At 33.0% G+C, this 17,622-nt stretch overlaps 2 protein-coding genes across 3 annotated transcripts in view; one reads left to right on the top strand and one right to left on the bottom strand.

Annotated features, from left to right (window-relative positions):
- Window positions 1-7,622, bottom strand: part of LOC119634206 (neuroguidin) — a 67,940-nt gene extending 60,318 nt beyond the window's left edge. The window contains exon 1 of the mRNA XM_038028241.1: window positions 7,447-7,622. Coding sequence (XP_037884169.1) covers window positions 7,447-7,524 — 78 coding nt within the window. The 5' untranslated portion in view covers window positions 7,525-7,622. The remainder of the gene's footprint in view (window positions 1-7,446) is intronic.
- A 1,290-nt stretch (window positions 7,623-8,912) lies between these two features.
- On the top strand, window positions 8,913-15,478 carry LOC119634205 (ABC transporter G family member 23). 2 transcript variants are annotated; one of them, XM_038028239.1, is made up of 11 exons: window positions 8,913-9,221; window positions 9,332-9,491; window positions 9,564-9,826; window positions 9,889-9,982; window positions 11,393-11,757; window positions 11,833-12,067; window positions 12,147-12,324; window positions 14,336-14,522; window positions 14,586-14,851; window positions 14,934-15,020; window positions 15,074-15,478. In XM_038028239.1, exons 1-11 carry the CDS (start codon window positions 9,106-9,108, stop codon window positions 15,313-15,315), a joined length of 2,193 nt encoding a protein of 730 aa, XP_037884167.1. In that variant the 5' UTR covers window positions 8,913-9,105; the 3' UTR covers window positions 15,316-15,478. The 2 variants fall into 2 exon arrangements, with proteins under 2 accessions (XP_037884167.1, XP_037884168.1); XM_038028240.1 differs by having other exon boundaries at window positions 15,104-15,477.
- Window positions 15,479-17,622: the final 2,144 nt, after the last annotated feature.

Below are 17,622 nucleotides of genomic sequence, written 5' to 3'. Positions count from 1 at the left end.
GAGAGAGAGAGAGAGAGAGAGAGAGAGAGAGAGAGAGAGAGAGATGAAAATGTCAATGCAACAAACAACCAAACGATGCAATAAGGTAGACTTTGTCACAACACAGACATGCAACGAGACAGTTGCCTCTTGCCTACATACATGCATGCATAGACATACGTAAATTGAAATCAAGGAAAACTTATGATTAACTCTCTTCTCTCTCTAATGTTTAAGGTTTCGAGAGAAGGAGGAGGAAATATTTGTTGATTTTATTGTAAGGTTGTTTTTCTTTCTTCTTTTTTTTTTGCGCCTTTTTCTTTTTAAAATCATTTTACACGAGGGTACCATGGTTGCTCAATTCATTAACACTTGTTAAAAATGTAAAAAAGTGAAGTAAAATAAATAATTAAAAAAAAAAAAAAAAAAAAAAAAATTGCGAAACCATTAACTGGGAGAAAAATTATATAATCATTCTTTTTTTTCTTCTTCCGTTTAATTATTAAATTAATTATGTTTATAATAAAATATATAATAATTCATTTTTGCGAGCGGAATTCGAAAACTAAAGATGCTTTGTCTCCTCAAAAAATAAAAACAAAAATAAAAGCTTCCCTGGATCTTCCAATCTATTATTTTTTACGTCCTACCACCCACATATGCCGATTTCTTGCACTCATTCTAAATAGCTTTGCTAGGTTTCGATTAGAATCAATTTCGTATGTCTTGCTCTCTGCTTCCTCCCTCACTCTCTCTGTCACTCTCTCTCTTGTGATGTGGTGTATCTCATGGAATGAAGTTAAGTCGACTTCCAGTCTTGTATTGACGTAAACTTTACACATATGTTATGGCTGCTAAAAAATGTTGCAAACAATATGAAAAATAAAGCGTAACCACCTCATTTCATAAAATTTTTGCTATCAAGACAAAGCCTTTATTACTTTTTTTTCGTTTTATGTATTTATTTTTTTTTTTGTTTCTGTTTGCGTCAATTAGGAAATACTTTTATTTCGCATTATTTAGAAATAACTTTTAAAGGCAAATTAAAAAATAGAAAAATAAAAAAAACTTGCATATATTAAACATATAAAAATCAAATTTAATTTCAAAATTTTTTAACTACCATCGTGTCAAGGACATAATGCCAACTATGAGAAAAGACTACTGCAGTCAAATAGCGATCTACATTGAACACATCTGTTAACAATATTTCCGCTACATTCTGAACTCTTGAGAAGATATTTAGATAAGAAGATGTGAAAACAGCATTATAAGCCATAGACCACCATTAAACACCCTGCACCACCGTACATTTAGTCACAAAACAACGAAAACATGAGGCTTTATATGGGAAGTGGTTCGATTCAAAACACTTTCGATGGCATTCGCTCTTGTGTCAGTACACTTCGGTGCACCAAATTTTATCAAATTATCTCAAAAATTATGACTTGTTGGTAGAAAAAAAAAAAAACAACAACAACAACAACTACATAGACGGACAGACTGATAGATGAACTTGCATATGTCACAAGTGGTGTAGGGTATAAAAAGTTTAGGGGAAAAATTTTCAAGAAACCAAACTTTTTATCTAACAACGAAAGCTACGTGTTTGCAAAAAGATATATATATATATAATGCCCTCGATGCCGAAAGTTTTCAAGTAAAAAAAGCTTATTGGCGGTTAGTTAATATAAAAGAATTTAAAAATTAATTGTTGCTATTCACAAATTTATGCGATGTAATGTAACTGTTTGAGACATGTACCAATAATCGTACACGCGATGTGATGATGAGTTGTCAGCAAATAGTTCCATCGCTAATTACGACTTTGCTTCGTAGTTTCAATTTAAACACTGTAGTGTTTTATTGGACGGTGCAGCTCTAGACTAAAATGAAGATACAGCGATATATATCCCAATATTTGTTGCCCTATACAAACTAGAACACAAAATTCTGAAGGCATTGTTGGCATTAATTCAATATCGCTTAAAAGAAAATCTTCGCTTTATGAAAACATATATAGGGAAAATTTGGTGTTGTTTTGAGTATTTATGTAATTACTCTTCAAAGTGAAAAGTATTTATTGAGACGTATTAAATTAGTTCCCGTATACTCAAAATGGCACACGTGGCATGAATATAGCTACCGCTCGTTAAAAGTTTAGCAGGAAACATGCTTTACTGTAAGCACTAAACGCATTTCATATGATTTATGCATACAAACCCAGAAATTGTAATTTTGGCCTTTTTTTAAGGCAAAGTCATTGCAGTTTTTATGATTTTTGGAGTCAGGGAAAATCGTTTAAGTATCAGTTAAATTTTTCTGTTATCAAAAATTAGTCCCAACAGCCCACACAGCTTTGTAGTCGTTTTAACCTTTTCAAAAAGACTTCATTATGCCATTAAAACACTGAAACGAAGAGAAGTGAAGAGTAATGAAGATGCCAAACAAAGTGATTAATTTAAATATTAAAGTAGCGAAGGCTCGAATTGGTTGGATTTGATCTGTTGAAAATGAAACCCATATAATAGTTCTGTTTAAGTTTCGATTATTGGACTAAATTTTTCTTATCAAAAAACGATATAGAAAACTGAAATTTGTGTCGTGTTTGAGTTGCACTCTTGCATCAAGCTAAAAATTGGAGCACTAGCTAGCTTCGTAAATATACCAAAATTGAAATAACTTCGACAATATGCCAAAGACTTCGATAAATTCTTTTTACTAGTCAGCAGTTATAAGCACATAGTGATATGAAATTTAATAATTATTTTGAAATGTGTTTTTCAGTATGGTTTCGTCTCAAAATATTCGCCTGAGTAATGACTTAATGCTTAAAAATAGTGGTTTCAAACGCACACTTTTTCATACCTATCACCGAAGGATGAGGGGTTTATTCATTCATTTTATGAAAATGTTTGCAACGCTCAGAAGAGAACTTCAGGGATCCCGTGCAGTGCATACGAGCTTGATCAGCATTAAATTCTAATTTGATTTAAGCATATTCGGCTGACCGCTTGGATGTAAATGAAGCTATCGACTTTAAATTTGGCAGTTTGGCGTTGGACGTTCTTCTATGCAGGCTGATTTAGAAGGTGGGTCAGATCCAAGGGCACGCCCACAGTAGCACGTGAACTAAGAAGAGCTCTGTTATTCAAAAGAAATGAAAAAATTGGGCTTTTTCTCATTACTCATAAACTACTAGTAAATCTACAAAAATTCGAAGGCACGCTCCATGGACGATACTGTAATGGCAGTACAAAAAAATGGGAAGAATTGACCAAGTCTACTCAATATTATAATGCATTAAAAATTTTTTTTTTTTTTTCAATATCTTTGCAAAGCGCAGAAGCAGCTTCAAAAACCCCATAAAGTACATCAAGTCTTGGCTAGTTTTGAATTTAGAACGCACCTAAGCATGTCCGTCTGCCCAACTTTATAGTGTCTGCGGCTAACATATTTCCGTTCCCCAAAAAAGAATTGAAAAATCACACAAAATCATAAGGAACGCATACAACAACGCATACAAGCCTTTGCAGCAAAGACTGCGAACTCTTTTGCTTTTGGTTCAAAAAAGTACCTCGCGCACTCCGCGCAAACATCCACTTTCATCAGTCGCGCCCACACAGCATTAAAATTTAGTGCTTTTTTGTTTTTTTTTTTAGTCTTTTTTAGAATAGTGGCGATGGGCATAAATTATTCGATCACGACCGAATATAATTTCTTACTTGTTCTAAATTAATTCTTTTTGAAAAAAAAAACGATAAAGCATTTTACACTATGAGATAATCCTCCGTTCGCGTTGTGGTTACATTCCGACGTAAGGAGAATCTCTAGAGTTGTGTGGTTTGTTTTCAAAATCCTAAAATAAAATGCAATTTAGAAAAATAATTTTATGGGTTATTATAGTATTGTTACAACGATTAAACTGTACCGCGAGACTAAAATGTAAGACGGCACTAAGAAATTGATTTACAGCTAGAGACACCTTAACACTGAGAAAAGTCAAGAAATGCCATAAAAATGATATATAAAAATGATATAAATCTTTGTATACAGAATATTTTTTACATTTTTACAGATTTATATACCCAAACATATATTTGTTATTTATATATCCAATGAAGAGTTGCTAATAGGATAATAGGCGTACGCTAATTTGATAATTAAGTTTGCGGCATTACTTTTATTTGGTTTCGAAATCTTTCAAATTCTCGATGATGATCGCTTTCTATACCTTTCCGCCACGTAAAGTGCAAGTATGTATTAAGTTTGTGCGGATATATGCAATATGCGAAAATACTGAGAGATAGAGTCACCTCTTGCCATACCTGCTTAACTTTGTCCGTATGTCCGTCTGTTTGATTTTTGAAATATTTTGAGTGAATTTGGTACATCGGCTATTGAAAATAGTTCGGACCGGATCATTTTATTGCCCCCCATCCCATACTTTTCACTACCTTGAACGGTTGTCGTATTAAAGGCCTTTTATTTAACTATATTATGCGAAGTGCTATTGGATACTTAATGATCAGCCTTACAAGGCTATAAATTTTTGCACTGGTTTTATGGTTATCTCGTGAGATAATGCCAACTTTTATGTATATAAGCGTCAGTCAGGATCAGTCAAGCGAGATGTTGAGAAAATTTTTTTTTTTTACTTTTTTGTATTATTGAGTTACTTGAAAAAATGTTGTAATATTTAATTAAAAAGGAAACACCGGCACAATCGCTCTCGCAAGAAAGAAATTTTTTTTTGTTAGAAGACTTTTTTGGTTTTACCTTCTCGCATAAGACCATTTTGCATACATTCTTCGCATATTGGTCAAAGCTTTGGTGAAGCAGGCAAGGTTTTTGAAAATATTGATTTCACCGCATTCGACCGGAGTGGTCCGCACAATAGCATTCGTTCTTGGGCTAAAACATGTGAGTATATAAAATTTCAATAAAATATCCCAAATATTGCTGTAGGTTGAACACGAAAAATAAAAAAGACAGACGGACGGAAAAACGTAAGTCGGTATAATGAAGGATGAATCTATCTCAAGGCTTCCTGGATGTTGCATTTATCTATTTAAACTCAACGAATCCTTTTACGTCATGTGGGGTGTAAAATAAAATGTTTTCGAATTTCAAAAATACCCCTCGAAAATCGGCTGTAAATCAAAAATTCAAAAGCAGAGTTAAAGAAAACCTTTCGTGTTACTCTAAAGTATCTTACTATGTATATACAGTACATTTCGTACATTTCAACCTAATTGAATGAAAATTGATGGCATTGACGACACGGTATGCCCAGTTCCAAAAAGATCAACAGATAATAGATAGATAAGTACAAGGCTTTAAAGTGCTTGGCATGTAAGATTCGCATATAGCTTGTAACGAATAAGAAACACTTCTCCACGCCATTAATTGCAATCATGCACTTCAAAGTTTCTATTTACGGTATTTTGTAATTGAAATTATTGTCAAGTATTATGAGTTCCTCTCACGAATTTCTTATTTGCAATGTCAAGTTTTTCTTTATAAATAAATATGAAACATATGTAAATTTTGTAAATATTGACTTAAAAAAATCTTAAGAAAACATTGAATACAACGCATAGAACAAGGAAAAGCTTACTAAACTGTTTGTGCTGCAGAGCATTCATTTGTCATTCATTGTCAACAATGATATTTGCAAACCGTCAATACTTGCATATGTAGTAATATATATGTGAGCTACGTAGTGTATGCAAAATTTCTACAGAATGAATATACTTGAACATGTAAGAAATTTTAATAGGGAAACTTTCTCTAGCAAATTACTAATGAACATTGATTGTTTGTAATTTGCCTAAGCCTGGATAAAATATTAAATTTCTTAAAGTTTTGCTCCAATCGGACATATGTTAGAAAGACGTGAAAGGGAACAAAATTATTTATATATATAAAAAGAAACAAAGGGAAAGTAATAAAAATCAGGTTAAAAAAGAAAACTATAGCAAAAAGGTAACATCATAAGTTGAAAGCAGGAAAACAACTAAGAACATTATAGTCGAAAATGGTCCTAAACAACTTCGGCTAGCATAGTTATTCGCTCGTCTTGGGAATTGTACATCAAACATGATAAATTATTTTCATGCAAAGGTACACTTTTCGTGAAGGCCCGCATATTGAGGGATGCCTAAAACATTACATGGCGTGATTTGAAAAATTGTATCGCTTTTCAGTTTTCGTCATAGAAAACTAGAAACTAGACTTTCCTCCATAAAAGGCCTTTGCTTTTCGTGACAACCCATAGGGTCTATTAAATAGACCTATGTAATCCAAGTCCCGCATGGTTATCACTTTTTCTAGATAGTCCCTTGGGACCAACTTTCACCTGAAGATATTAAAAATTAAACCTTTTTTACAAGGACTTACTATTCGTAACAAATCCAATATAGGGAATGAGTCTCAAATATAGATCCATACGATTCAATTCCTTCCAGTCAAATTCTATGTTAATCTAAAAGATCCATGAGCAGGTAAAAAACAGATCTACTTAGTCCACATTCGATAAAGTTGATTTATGGACCAATTTTCCTCATGGAATATAAAGATCCGATTTTCGTAGGAGTGGTTATAGGGCGGCGAGTTAAAAACTTTGTCCCTTCCAATTCAAGTTTTTCACGGCAATTTAGAACGCCAAACTACTATTACTTAGCAATCTTTGTCGAGCAATTTTGAAAATAGCAAGACCGATACAAGTCCTTTTCAAAGGGGTTTGACATCAAAATATTTCGAAAATTGCGGCCTACAGATTGAACGGGGGAATCCATGGAAAAGATTGAATCGAGCGGTATAATAAAAAGTGAGTCTATCTTAAAGGCTTTTCCATGTCATAAACGTACGCACAAACTGTAGGATATAAATAAGGAAAGTAAAATATACTAAAAGAGGCTTTCAAGATGAACGAAATTTGAACGACTGCGACTTGTCAGTACAATTTTTAACAAGAAGTTGTTTAGAAAGTTTGTGATATGCAACTTTTGGGAAGATTGCAAATGTGACGTTGGAGTTCTTAATTTGAAGGACTGCATTTTTAAGAGAAATTCTTCCAAATACGCCAATCATACGCTACAACGAAATATATATATTATATGTAATACATATATAAATATGTATGTAAATACATATGTAAATTATATATAAAATGCGAAATTCTTTTAAACGTGTATCAGACCCGTTGTAAAGTTGAAAGAATTGCTAAGTTACAAAGACATATTTAAATATAAGTTTATTATCACGAGGAATGCCGAGAAAAAAGTATTTCCTGACTTAGGGCTAACACAGCCAGCGCTGAAATTCTCTTACGGACTAATCGAAATAAAAGAATTGGAATGAGAATGAGATTTAAATGCATTCGTTTTAAGTATTCATTAAAAATGGTAAATCGAAACTGACGGAAGCGCTAAAGCTTTTTGGCAACTGCGTTTGATGACTTACCCGAACAAGGACAAGCGCTGCCGTCAACATAAGAAGCACTTTTAAGACACAAGGAGAATAAAATAATTTAAAATACATGTTTGTATTTACTGTAAACACTGTAAATAAATTAATTTTTGAAATTTATTTTTAAAAAATATATAAATTTTAAAAGGTTTTTATAACCGCTTGATAATCGCATTAACCTTTACTGTTTATTGGGAGTTGACGTGTTTAGGTGCAATGAAACCTCTTCTAATACGTATCGTACAACGGCAATATCGTTTACCCTAAGCTCTACTTTTCGACGATTTTTAACTGCGTAATTAAAAATCACTTAACTTAAAAATGTAAATAAAAATTATAGAATGTTTCCTTTTTTACAAGTCTTTAATATAAGCCGGTTATAATACTTAAATATATACTAATAGTAAGCAATACGTGATTTGACACAAGCAAAGCTATGATGAAAAGCTCTTAAAGAAAATGATTTTCTATAAATAAATTTTAATTGACAATAAACAAACAAGTTAAGTGCAAATTATTATTATTATTTTTTTTTTTTCACACTGTTACGACGAATTAATAAATACTTTCTATAAAAAATAGCCTTTCGTTAAACATGATATATTTAGGGCAGAGTTGTGGCGGAATGTACTCGATAATGAATGCCTCCCTAACCCAAAGGCATTAATTTACATCGCAAATTGTATCTTTTAGCTTAGCTTTCAGTCTACAACGTTAGGTGAAAAGAACTAATAAGAGAGCGAAGGTGTAACAAAAGAAAGTCACATTAGGTAATACTTCCTGTTGACACATGTTTTTTTAGCTTTTTTTTAGAAACCGAGAAAAATTTTCCCTCTCTAGGTGAGAAAGCGAGATGTTTTCGAAATAAATCGAGATTCCTTCATTTCCTTCAATTCACGAAAGCGGAAAGAAAACTAGAATGTATTTACGTTGTAGGAATTAAACAAGAAGATGGCTTAGTAACATAATATAGAAGACCCGCAGGCTCCCGATTTTCTTGTCGGCAGATCGCTAGGATCGCTAGTTGATTGGAGTAATTCATGTGTCGATAATTCAATATTAAGGTCGGGTAATTCGTGTCGAGTATCTCCGGTTCAAAAAGATTATGGCACATAAACTTTCTCTTTCAAACTAAGGAATCGCTAAACAACTTTTCCTAACTAACGTAGTTTCGATATATCCCCGCACATTTTCCGGATATAAATTCTTCCCTAGAAAAACGAAACTCGCACAATTATGAACCAAGAAAGATAAAAGCAATTTTCATCTAATTATAAGGAAAATAAAAAATAGAAAAAAATAAAAGAAAATTTATTAATACGCAACTCGCATGCATCTATAAATCGAATCTTAGTTTTTTCCTTTTTTTCCGATTTTTCTAATTAATCATCTTCTCCATCATATTGCTTTTGAATAATAAATAAACGATTGTGCGTCGTTCGCACATTGTATAGTTTCGAGCACACAACATAGAGAAAGATAGAAAAATCACTACTAACGTCATTTATACGAATCTTGGTAGAGATAGACAAAGCAAAAGTAAAAAATAATAAAAAAACAAAAAAAAAAAAAAGCGCGTAAAGGTAGACAAAGCATTTTAAAGGAAACGCTCTTGTATATCAATACTAAAAAAGAATATTAAACTTGAACGAAATGACATCGTCGGCGACAGCGGTTGAAGTACGCAATGGCTACAAATACTACGGTAGCAAATCGAATCCAAAAATTGTGCTTAACTATTTGAATATGAGCGTATTGCGTGGTTCTATGTGAGTAGAATAAACAAAACAGAAGAAAATAATGAATTTTATGATTGCAAGAACGAGATAAAAATTTTAATTATTCTTATCGATATTATTTATTTCGTTTATTTGCACAGCTACGGTTTATTGGGTGCTTCAGGTTGTGGAAAAACTACTTTACTTTCTTGTTTAGTAGGTCAAAGGCGATTGAACACCGGAGATGTGAGAGTGTTCGGTGTAAAGCCTGGTATGCCTGGTAGCGGTGTACCAGGTATAAGAGTGGGTTACATGCCACAGGTTGGTAATAAAACTTTTTTTTTTTTTAGTTTTTAGTTAATTTTTGCGTAAAATTTACGATTTCATTTACAGGAAATTGCTTTAGTCGAAGAAATGTCTGTTAGAGAAACTATATATTACTTTGGTCGAATCTATGGCATGACAGATGAAAGGATTTATGAAAAATTTAAAAATCTGTGCAGTCTCCTCCAACTTCCGCCTACAGGTCAATTAATTAAGAAATGCAGTGGTGGGCAACAGCGTCGCGTATCGTTTGCCTGCGCCTTGATTCACGATCCCGAGCTACTGATATTAGACGAACCTACAGTGGGTTTAGATCCTGAACTAAGAGAGAAGTAAGTTCAAAATCGAATAAACTTAGAAACTCGTACCTCTAAAAACATTTATTGTTTTGCAGAATCTGGGAATTTTTAATAGAAACAACTAGAAGTAATAAACTGGCTGTGATTATAACAACTCATTACATCGAAGAAGCTAGACAAGCGAATTGTGTAAGTTTTATTCGGAGCAATTTAACAGAAACATCACAGACCACATGGCATTTCTTTGTTCAGGCTTTGCATGACTTCAAAACCTTAGTATACGCTATACCAGTTGTCGTTCGGGGTATATTAAGTTTGTGCGGACGTATGTAACAAGCGGAACCGCTTAAGATTGTATTATACGAATTGATTCAGAAAGTGATTTAGCCCTGCCTGTCCGTCTATCTCCCTGTCCATGTAAATTTGTGTTCAAGCTACCGGTCGCAATTATTGAGATACATTTTTTTAATGAACTTTTTTTCGAATCGGACCAGCTCCCATAAAACGCCTCATATTAAAAAGACGTTTCATGAATAACTGTAGGGTGCTGCAGTGTACTTAATGGTGGGCAGTGGTGTTTTCATCTTTGTTTCATAAAAGCTCAGAGTAAAGCGGAAATTCTTTTAACGGGTGTGTTCAATGTAGGTCACTAGTTGACTGAGTGGTGCTTTTCTCATAGATAGCCTTATGTCCTTGACATGACGGTAGTCAAAAAATTTTGAAATTTAATTTAATTTTTATATATTTAGTATATTTGGGTGTTATTTTTAATTACCTTTAAAAGCTATTTGTAAATAATTAAAAGTATTTCTGTTTGGGTCGGTCCACTTTTTCAACCACTTCTCATATAATAACCTATTTTGGAAATTCGTTATATGGAAATAATGCAATTTTGAAAATTTCTTGACGAAAGTGGCTAAGTAATAGTATGTCGGCATTCTAAATTGGTGTGAAAATGTTGGACCGGCCGGGGAATTTTTTTGAACCCCCCTCTGATGTAATAAAAACTAAAGTTCATATGAAAACAAATTTTCAAAGCCTTATGCAGTAAATCAAACCTTGATAGTAATTGAAGATGAAAAAAGTAAACTGCATCAAATTTGGACCATGTACGGCTATATTTGTATTCTACCCTATGTAAGAATTTGCACGAAAGTTGTAGTTTTCTAAGACAGAGAAGTCCAAGTTTTGTTATGTCATGATGAAAATTGATCCGTGATAGTAATTTGATATCAAATTAACAGTTCTGAATTTTGAACACGTACCTCTATTTTTGAACCTCTTATCGAAATGCACAGTTTCATAATAGTAAGTTCATATAAAAGCAGGGTGTAATTTTTGTGTTCTATGGCAAAAATAAACTTATGTTAGACAAAGTGATGTGAAGTATTTAAAAGTCGGTCTAGCCCGACCTTAACGTTTTCAATGAAAATTGAATTGATATTGGGATGCTTTGTTATTCATTCGGAAAATGAAAACTAAATCAAACTCCATTAAACTATAACAAACAAATGCATCGTCTTCTCTTACGACAAGCGGCCGATCACACCGCCAGAATATACTCCTAAAGCGTAATATCTTCTTTGCTTTGTATTACAGATTGGTCTAATGCGTAATGGTGTTCTGTTGGCCGAGGATACTCCAGAAAACATTATGCGCCGTTTCGAAGTTAACTCTGTGGAAGAAGCTTTTCTAATACTTAGCCAAAGGCAAGGTGATAGTGATGTGATAGATGTAGCACAGTTACCAAGAGCTGACTACCAAGCAACGTCTGCGATATGTGATGGCGTGGAAGTCATTGACTCAGCAATCGAGAAAGAAAGTAGTATAAAAGATCAATTGGAAATGGAAGATTCGAATAAGGAGCACAAAATGAAAGATCTTAGGGAATGGTTATTTATAACTCGAGGGCGAATAAAAGCTTTAATGATAAAAAATTTTGTGCAATTATCTAGACAACCATCGTACGTTTCAAGTATATTATTAAATTGAATAAAAATGAATTGAGTTTTCTCTACTTCTTCCACATTTTCTTTCAGAGGCGTCGTGTTTATGTTATTATTCCCCTTAATAGATTTAACATGCTTTTACTTAGCGATCGGTCGTACTCCTCAAGATTTAAAAGTTGGCCTTGTAAGTGAAGAGTTCTCCAAATGGGAAACATGTCACGATCCTCAGCTAAGGATGGTTAGCGCTTTCAATGAAACATGCTATCTAAGTAACACGTCATGTCTTTATGTAAAAGAATTGGAAGCAATGAATCATATAAACAGGGTGCGTACAAAGCAATTGAACAATGGGATGTTGTTTTCAATATAATGCTACCGTTTTTTAATATAAATTTTACTTTCAGATTTTCTACGATAATCTGGAAGACGCTTACCGTGATGCTAAGGAAGCCGATATCTTAGGTTACGTATATGTTCCTCATAATTTTTCTCAATCTATGCAAATTCTCATTGAATATGGACGCAATGCCGACGACGAAGATATAGCTAATGCTGAAATTGCAGTACGTTTGGATATGACAGGTAAACCAATAATGAATAAAAATCGATTCCGTAACTGCACTACACAGTGCTATATTGACGTGTTCTTCGAAGTGAAAGCTTACGCATCGAATATCTATGTAGCACATCACTCAATTAGTCTCCTGTCTGGCATAAATATGGGAACACTGTTGACAGACAATTACGGTTTCCCGGTAGTACCGGTCTGCTAGTTACAATTATTCTACTTTAGCTAGTGACGTTATTATAAATATATAAGGAGCTCCCTCACTCCTCTTCATATGCAATGGTAAAAATGGGGGTCATGCGAAAGTTCGTATGTGTTTGCGACGTTCAAAGGCTTCAACCAGTTGTGTGCGCTATAGTCCAAGATTTAGTTTTGGAGATCAATAAGCTAACGCTAGTTAAGTTGCTTGAAGCTACAGGCGCTCAATGAATGAAATCTTTAAAAACTCAAGAGATAATAGAATGCTACCGGCAGAATGAACACTATGTTACATTGCTTAAGCCAAGTAAAGAAAAATTGGTTATAGTTAAAGGTCTTTTCAAATAAATAGAAGCCACCCAGCAATGTTAAACCTTTACATGCCTTATAACTACTGTTTTGAAGCTTTAAAGTTGAAAATAATTAAGTTGACCTACGCGGTATTTCTGTTGTTAATATAATAAATGAATTAATTTATTCAAACTTTTGAACACGTATTAGAGCAACTCTTAAATTTTCATGTAAAAATTATTTTATTTATTTATTCGTATATATCAAGCATTCAACTAAACAACGTTTAAGATTAAAGATTTAATTTGAACAGTGACGTAATTAAAATTAGAAGAAAAAGAAGGGAATCTTTACTTCAAAATTTCATATATATATATGAATACATAAAAAGGAAACTGTAAACTCATAGTGGACACAATAACTCATTTGAACTCAAAGAACGTAATTTTTTCAATTCCTTCCATGAAGATTTCAAAAATTGAACTTTGAGTTTTTGACAGAGTTGTGTGTGAGAGAGCACGATTTGTTTGGCGAATTAATGTTGTCCTACATTCCAAAAGTATCCTAATCAAACCCACTTACAAGAAATGTGCAAAATTTTATTACAATCGATGCCTTGGTGTATGTGAGGTAGCACTTCCACCTTCGTCCTCAAAAATGCAAGTTTTGAGAGTTTTATAATTTAGATAAAAAAAAATGCAATTTTTGAGATTTCACAACCAATGTAACCCTTTAATTTAATCCAATGCATTTATCCTTGTTTCAAACCACTCTTCCGTTTTTATTGCAGTCTGATTTGCCGTCACTGTATTAAGATGGGCAGGAGCTATTTTATGTTTACATTCTTGACATGATAATCCGCCATCACAAAAATGACAGGTCACAGGAGGGTGAAAGTGCTTTTCTTAAATTCATTGCATCTTCAAAAGAATAAAAACTGAATGATACTTGATTTTTTCTGACTCTTTCTGCTTTTGCTTATTTTTAAAATGACAAGTGAAGTTGTTCAAAAAAATAAATTAAAAACATGCTAGAGGTTATAGTGCTCCATATGTATGTATACGTACATGTGTATTTTATATATATTTGTTACTTAAAAACACCATAAAAACTCTATAGTAGGTCAAGGCCTACCGGTAAATACCGGGCATTGGCGTGTAGTTGTTCATATAAACATTTTTCCAAATAAGGCGTTACATGAGGAGTCGTCGAAGGGAATTCGAACCATACCGTTTGTCCTTGGGGCAAAACTTATTAAAATATTGCAAAAACTACGCACACTACGTTGGATACAAGCAAACAAGTCGGAAGGACAGACGCAGAGATAAATTTAAATCGATTCAGAAAGTGATTCTGAGTCGAAGGGTATGGTAGCAGATGAATCTATTTCAAGTCCTTCTGTGTGTTGCATGCACTCCTACAAGCTTATTCTATACTTGTACCGCAATCAAGATAGAAATATACATCTTAAAATAACAATAATATACAAAGGAATTTGCAATATTTCGAACCTAAATTGCTTTATATAATTTTTAGATCGACAAGTGTCACTATTTTTGGAACAGAAGCTAAGAGAAGCTTTTGGCAATTATCTGAAAACAATAATAAATGAATGCAACCTGCCCGCGTCTGTGGGCAATTTGCCGATTAATTTTCAAAAACCCATTTATGGCTCAGAAGATACAGAATTTCAGCAATTTGTAGCGCCAGGAGTAATAATGACGTAAGTGCACGCAAACAAATAAACACATTCGCTTAATCTGTATATGGATTCGTTGTCCTTCAGAATGGTCTTCTTTCTGGCCACTCTCATGACAGCTTCAGTTTTCATATCGGAACGTTTGGATGGTATATGGGATCGTTCTTTAGTGGCTGGCGTTTCGACTACTCAAATGTTATGGGCACATTTGTTTACACAATTAATCATTATGATTATACAAAGCACGGAAGTAATAGTATTCGTAGGTTTAGTCTTCGATACTTATAACAGGGGCAGCACTCTCCTTTTAATATTTCTACTAAGCTTAAATTCATTTTGCGGCATGTTATTTGGTGAGTGGTGGCACTCAAAGTGGAAACAAGTTCACATATAAAAATTAATATATATATATATATAAAAATTGCTATTTTAAAGGTCTTCTTATATCTGTTTGGTGTAAGTCTCATACAGAAGCAAATTTTTCCGCTACAGGTGCATTTTATCCAATGATTATATTGTGTGGTAAGCAGAAAAAAAAAAAATAAAAATAAATAAATAATTAAATTTGAGATAAGAGTATTTCAAAATTATATTATATATTATAGGCCTTCTGTGGCCCCTGGAAGGTATGCCAACGTATTTGCGCAAAATTGTGGTGTTTTTCCCTTTTACATTATCCACAACATCGGCACGGAATATAATTGAAAAAGGCTGGGATCTTACTCATCCGGACGTTTATAACGGTTTCTTGGTAATACTCGCATGGATTATCATATTCTTTAGTTTTTGTATGATTGGTACTAAGAGAAATACATAGTATTTAAAAATGGAAAATATTTAGATAATAATCTCTCGCATAGTTATAAAATTAAATCTATTTCTTTTTGTCTAACTTTTTATATTTATATACAATTTTTGTTAAAAAAATTCTTTCAAATCATAGGGAGATGTATAATATAGCTTTTAAAGTAATTTTATGAATTATTGAAATTAAAAATTTAGACTAATAACAAGTACGGTTTGAGTGTTAAAGCATTTAAAATAAAAAAGCTTTGTAAACATAATAAAAAGTAAAAAAATTTTTATTTAAGAAAAAAAACGAAATAAACGAACATCACATGAAAATCTTTCAATAGTCACTTTTCAACGAAAGAATATGTTAGATAGTCTTGTTACCAGTAGAGCTGCTACTCCTTGACGATAGACAATAAGAAATTTTGAAACAAATGAAAAAGCTTTTGACAAAAGTATGCTATGACTTTTGACTATGAATTTCGGTAAAGCAAACTCGTTTAAGAAAAGGTGAACGCAGAAATACTTCAATTTTGTTAAGAAAAATCTTACATAAAAACCGGAAAATTGTATAAAGTTTAAAGTTTTTGTCCATTCTTAGTCGGGTATTTTTCCCATCTCTTTCAAGGGAATATGCATTTCTTGCACAAAGAACACGACTTACAAAAACGATGCGCTTCCTGCTTGGGTTCATGGTACTCGATTGCTTTCGTTTGTCTTGCAGTTTCTGTTATTTCGTCATTTATTTAACAGATGAGAGAGATTTTTTATTCACCATTTCTCTTATTTATTTATTAAATTAACGGCCGGCGGTAGCTATCAATTACCGATTGTGGTAGTAATGTTAAATTTGTCGCAATTGCGATGGACGGGTTCCACCCTGCTTTCTCGGTCCCGCGAGGTTAACCCTTTCCGTGAAATGGGCCATGCTGTGCATTCAATGTTAGCTCGTACTGAATATCAATATATAACCGGCATCGGGCTCCTGATACTACAATAACTAATGTTTTAAACATGTTCGAATTACTCTATATAAGTTTGGATTTTTTCAAAATTTTCAGGGACGCAGTCCGCCTAATATGGTTTGCGTATTAATTGAATTGCGTTCAGACTACGGAAGCCAACCATTTGTTTCCATTTTCTACAAGAATTCTTCAATAGCGCATTAGTCATTGTATATTCCAAGTTACGGTACGGAATGCTCTTTGAGAAAAATGTTTACGTTATATGAAAACGTATTGGCCGTAGACTAGAATTTTGAATGGAAACTAACTACATTTATGATGTGTAGGTTTCATTAACAGGGGATTGTGGATTTGTAGAATTTTTTACGTGCCATCGAATGCGACAACGAAACTAAGGTTAATTCGATTCAAATTCTCTTAGTAGAACTTTCACTTTATCGCGGAAATGCCCCTAAAATAAAATCTTGGCTTAAAATTGAACCCTTATTTAAAGAGCTACTACCGAGATTTATGGACAATGTATATAGTGTTTATTTAAATGCTTAAATTATGTTATGGGATTGCCAACATTTCAACACTTTACCTTACCGTGTACACTTGTGCAGGAAGACGTGAGATAATCCCCCCCCACCCCCCACCCCCTTTGTTGTACCAATCGATTCAGAATCAATTTTTGAATTGACGAATTGGTGTACGTAAAATCTATTAAACAACAAGCAAAAACACTACGGTGGAATATGCCCCACCATTTCGCTCCCTGCATCACTTCGCTGAATGCCGTCATTCATAAAACAAGTTTTCAAAGTAAGGCTTTGTATAGCAAGTGGTCGAAAAAGTTGTTTGATTAAAATCATAATCAACAGCGTTCGCCCTTGGGACAAGAAACACGTCGACATGTCAAACTTCGTAAAGGATTCCCGGAAATTACCACCTGTAGATTGAATAAAAGAAAACCAAACAGATAGACGGACAGACAAGCTTAGATAAATTCAGAAAGTGATTTTTTTTTTTTTTTTGATTTTTAATATCTTCCTGCACAATAAATAGCATAGGTTACTGGTGTTACCTTTGTGCAAATTTTTGTAATCCAAACAATAAAACCCCATCTTTAGCAATGTAATGAAAAAGCAAAGAAAAAAAAAAAAGATGAAATCTTATGGTTTTCTTTTGAGTATCTGCATTCAAATGCTCTTCATAACTTTATCAATAATTGGAAAATTTAATTTTTTAAAAGAATAAAATGTAGTCGTAAGCTTAGCTTTTGTTCAACTCTTGTGCTTCGAATTCTTCTTAAGTTATTATATAATAGTTTTTTTAAGAGGTGATATATAATAAATATCATTGAAATATTTTTATTAAATTTCCTT

This window comes from Glossina fuscipes, unplaced genomic scaffold (genome assembly GCF_014805625.2).
Source record: "Glossina fuscipes isolate IAEA_lab_2018 unplaced genomic scaffold, Yale_Gfus_2 2, whole genome shotgun sequence".
NCBI lineage: Eukaryota > Metazoa > Arthropoda > Insecta > Diptera > Glossinidae > Glossina > Glossina fuscipes.
The sequence above is the reverse complement of the archived record's forward strand: the minus strand, read 5'-3'. Positions and strand labels throughout refer to the sequence as shown.

Coding starts and splice junctions, on each gene's coding strand:
- LOC119634205 (XM_038028239.1), top strand. CDS start 9,106: ATGACATCGTCGGCGACAGCGGTTGAAGTACGCAATGGCTACAAATAC. Junction 9,492..9,563: donor GAGTGGGTTACATGCCACAG/GTTGGTAATAAA, acceptor TTTCATTTACAG/GAAATTGCTTTAGTCGAAGA. Junction 11,758..11,832: donor CAATTATCTAGACAACCATC/GTACGTTTCAAG, acceptor ATTTTCTTTCAG/AGGCGTCGTGTTTATGTTAT.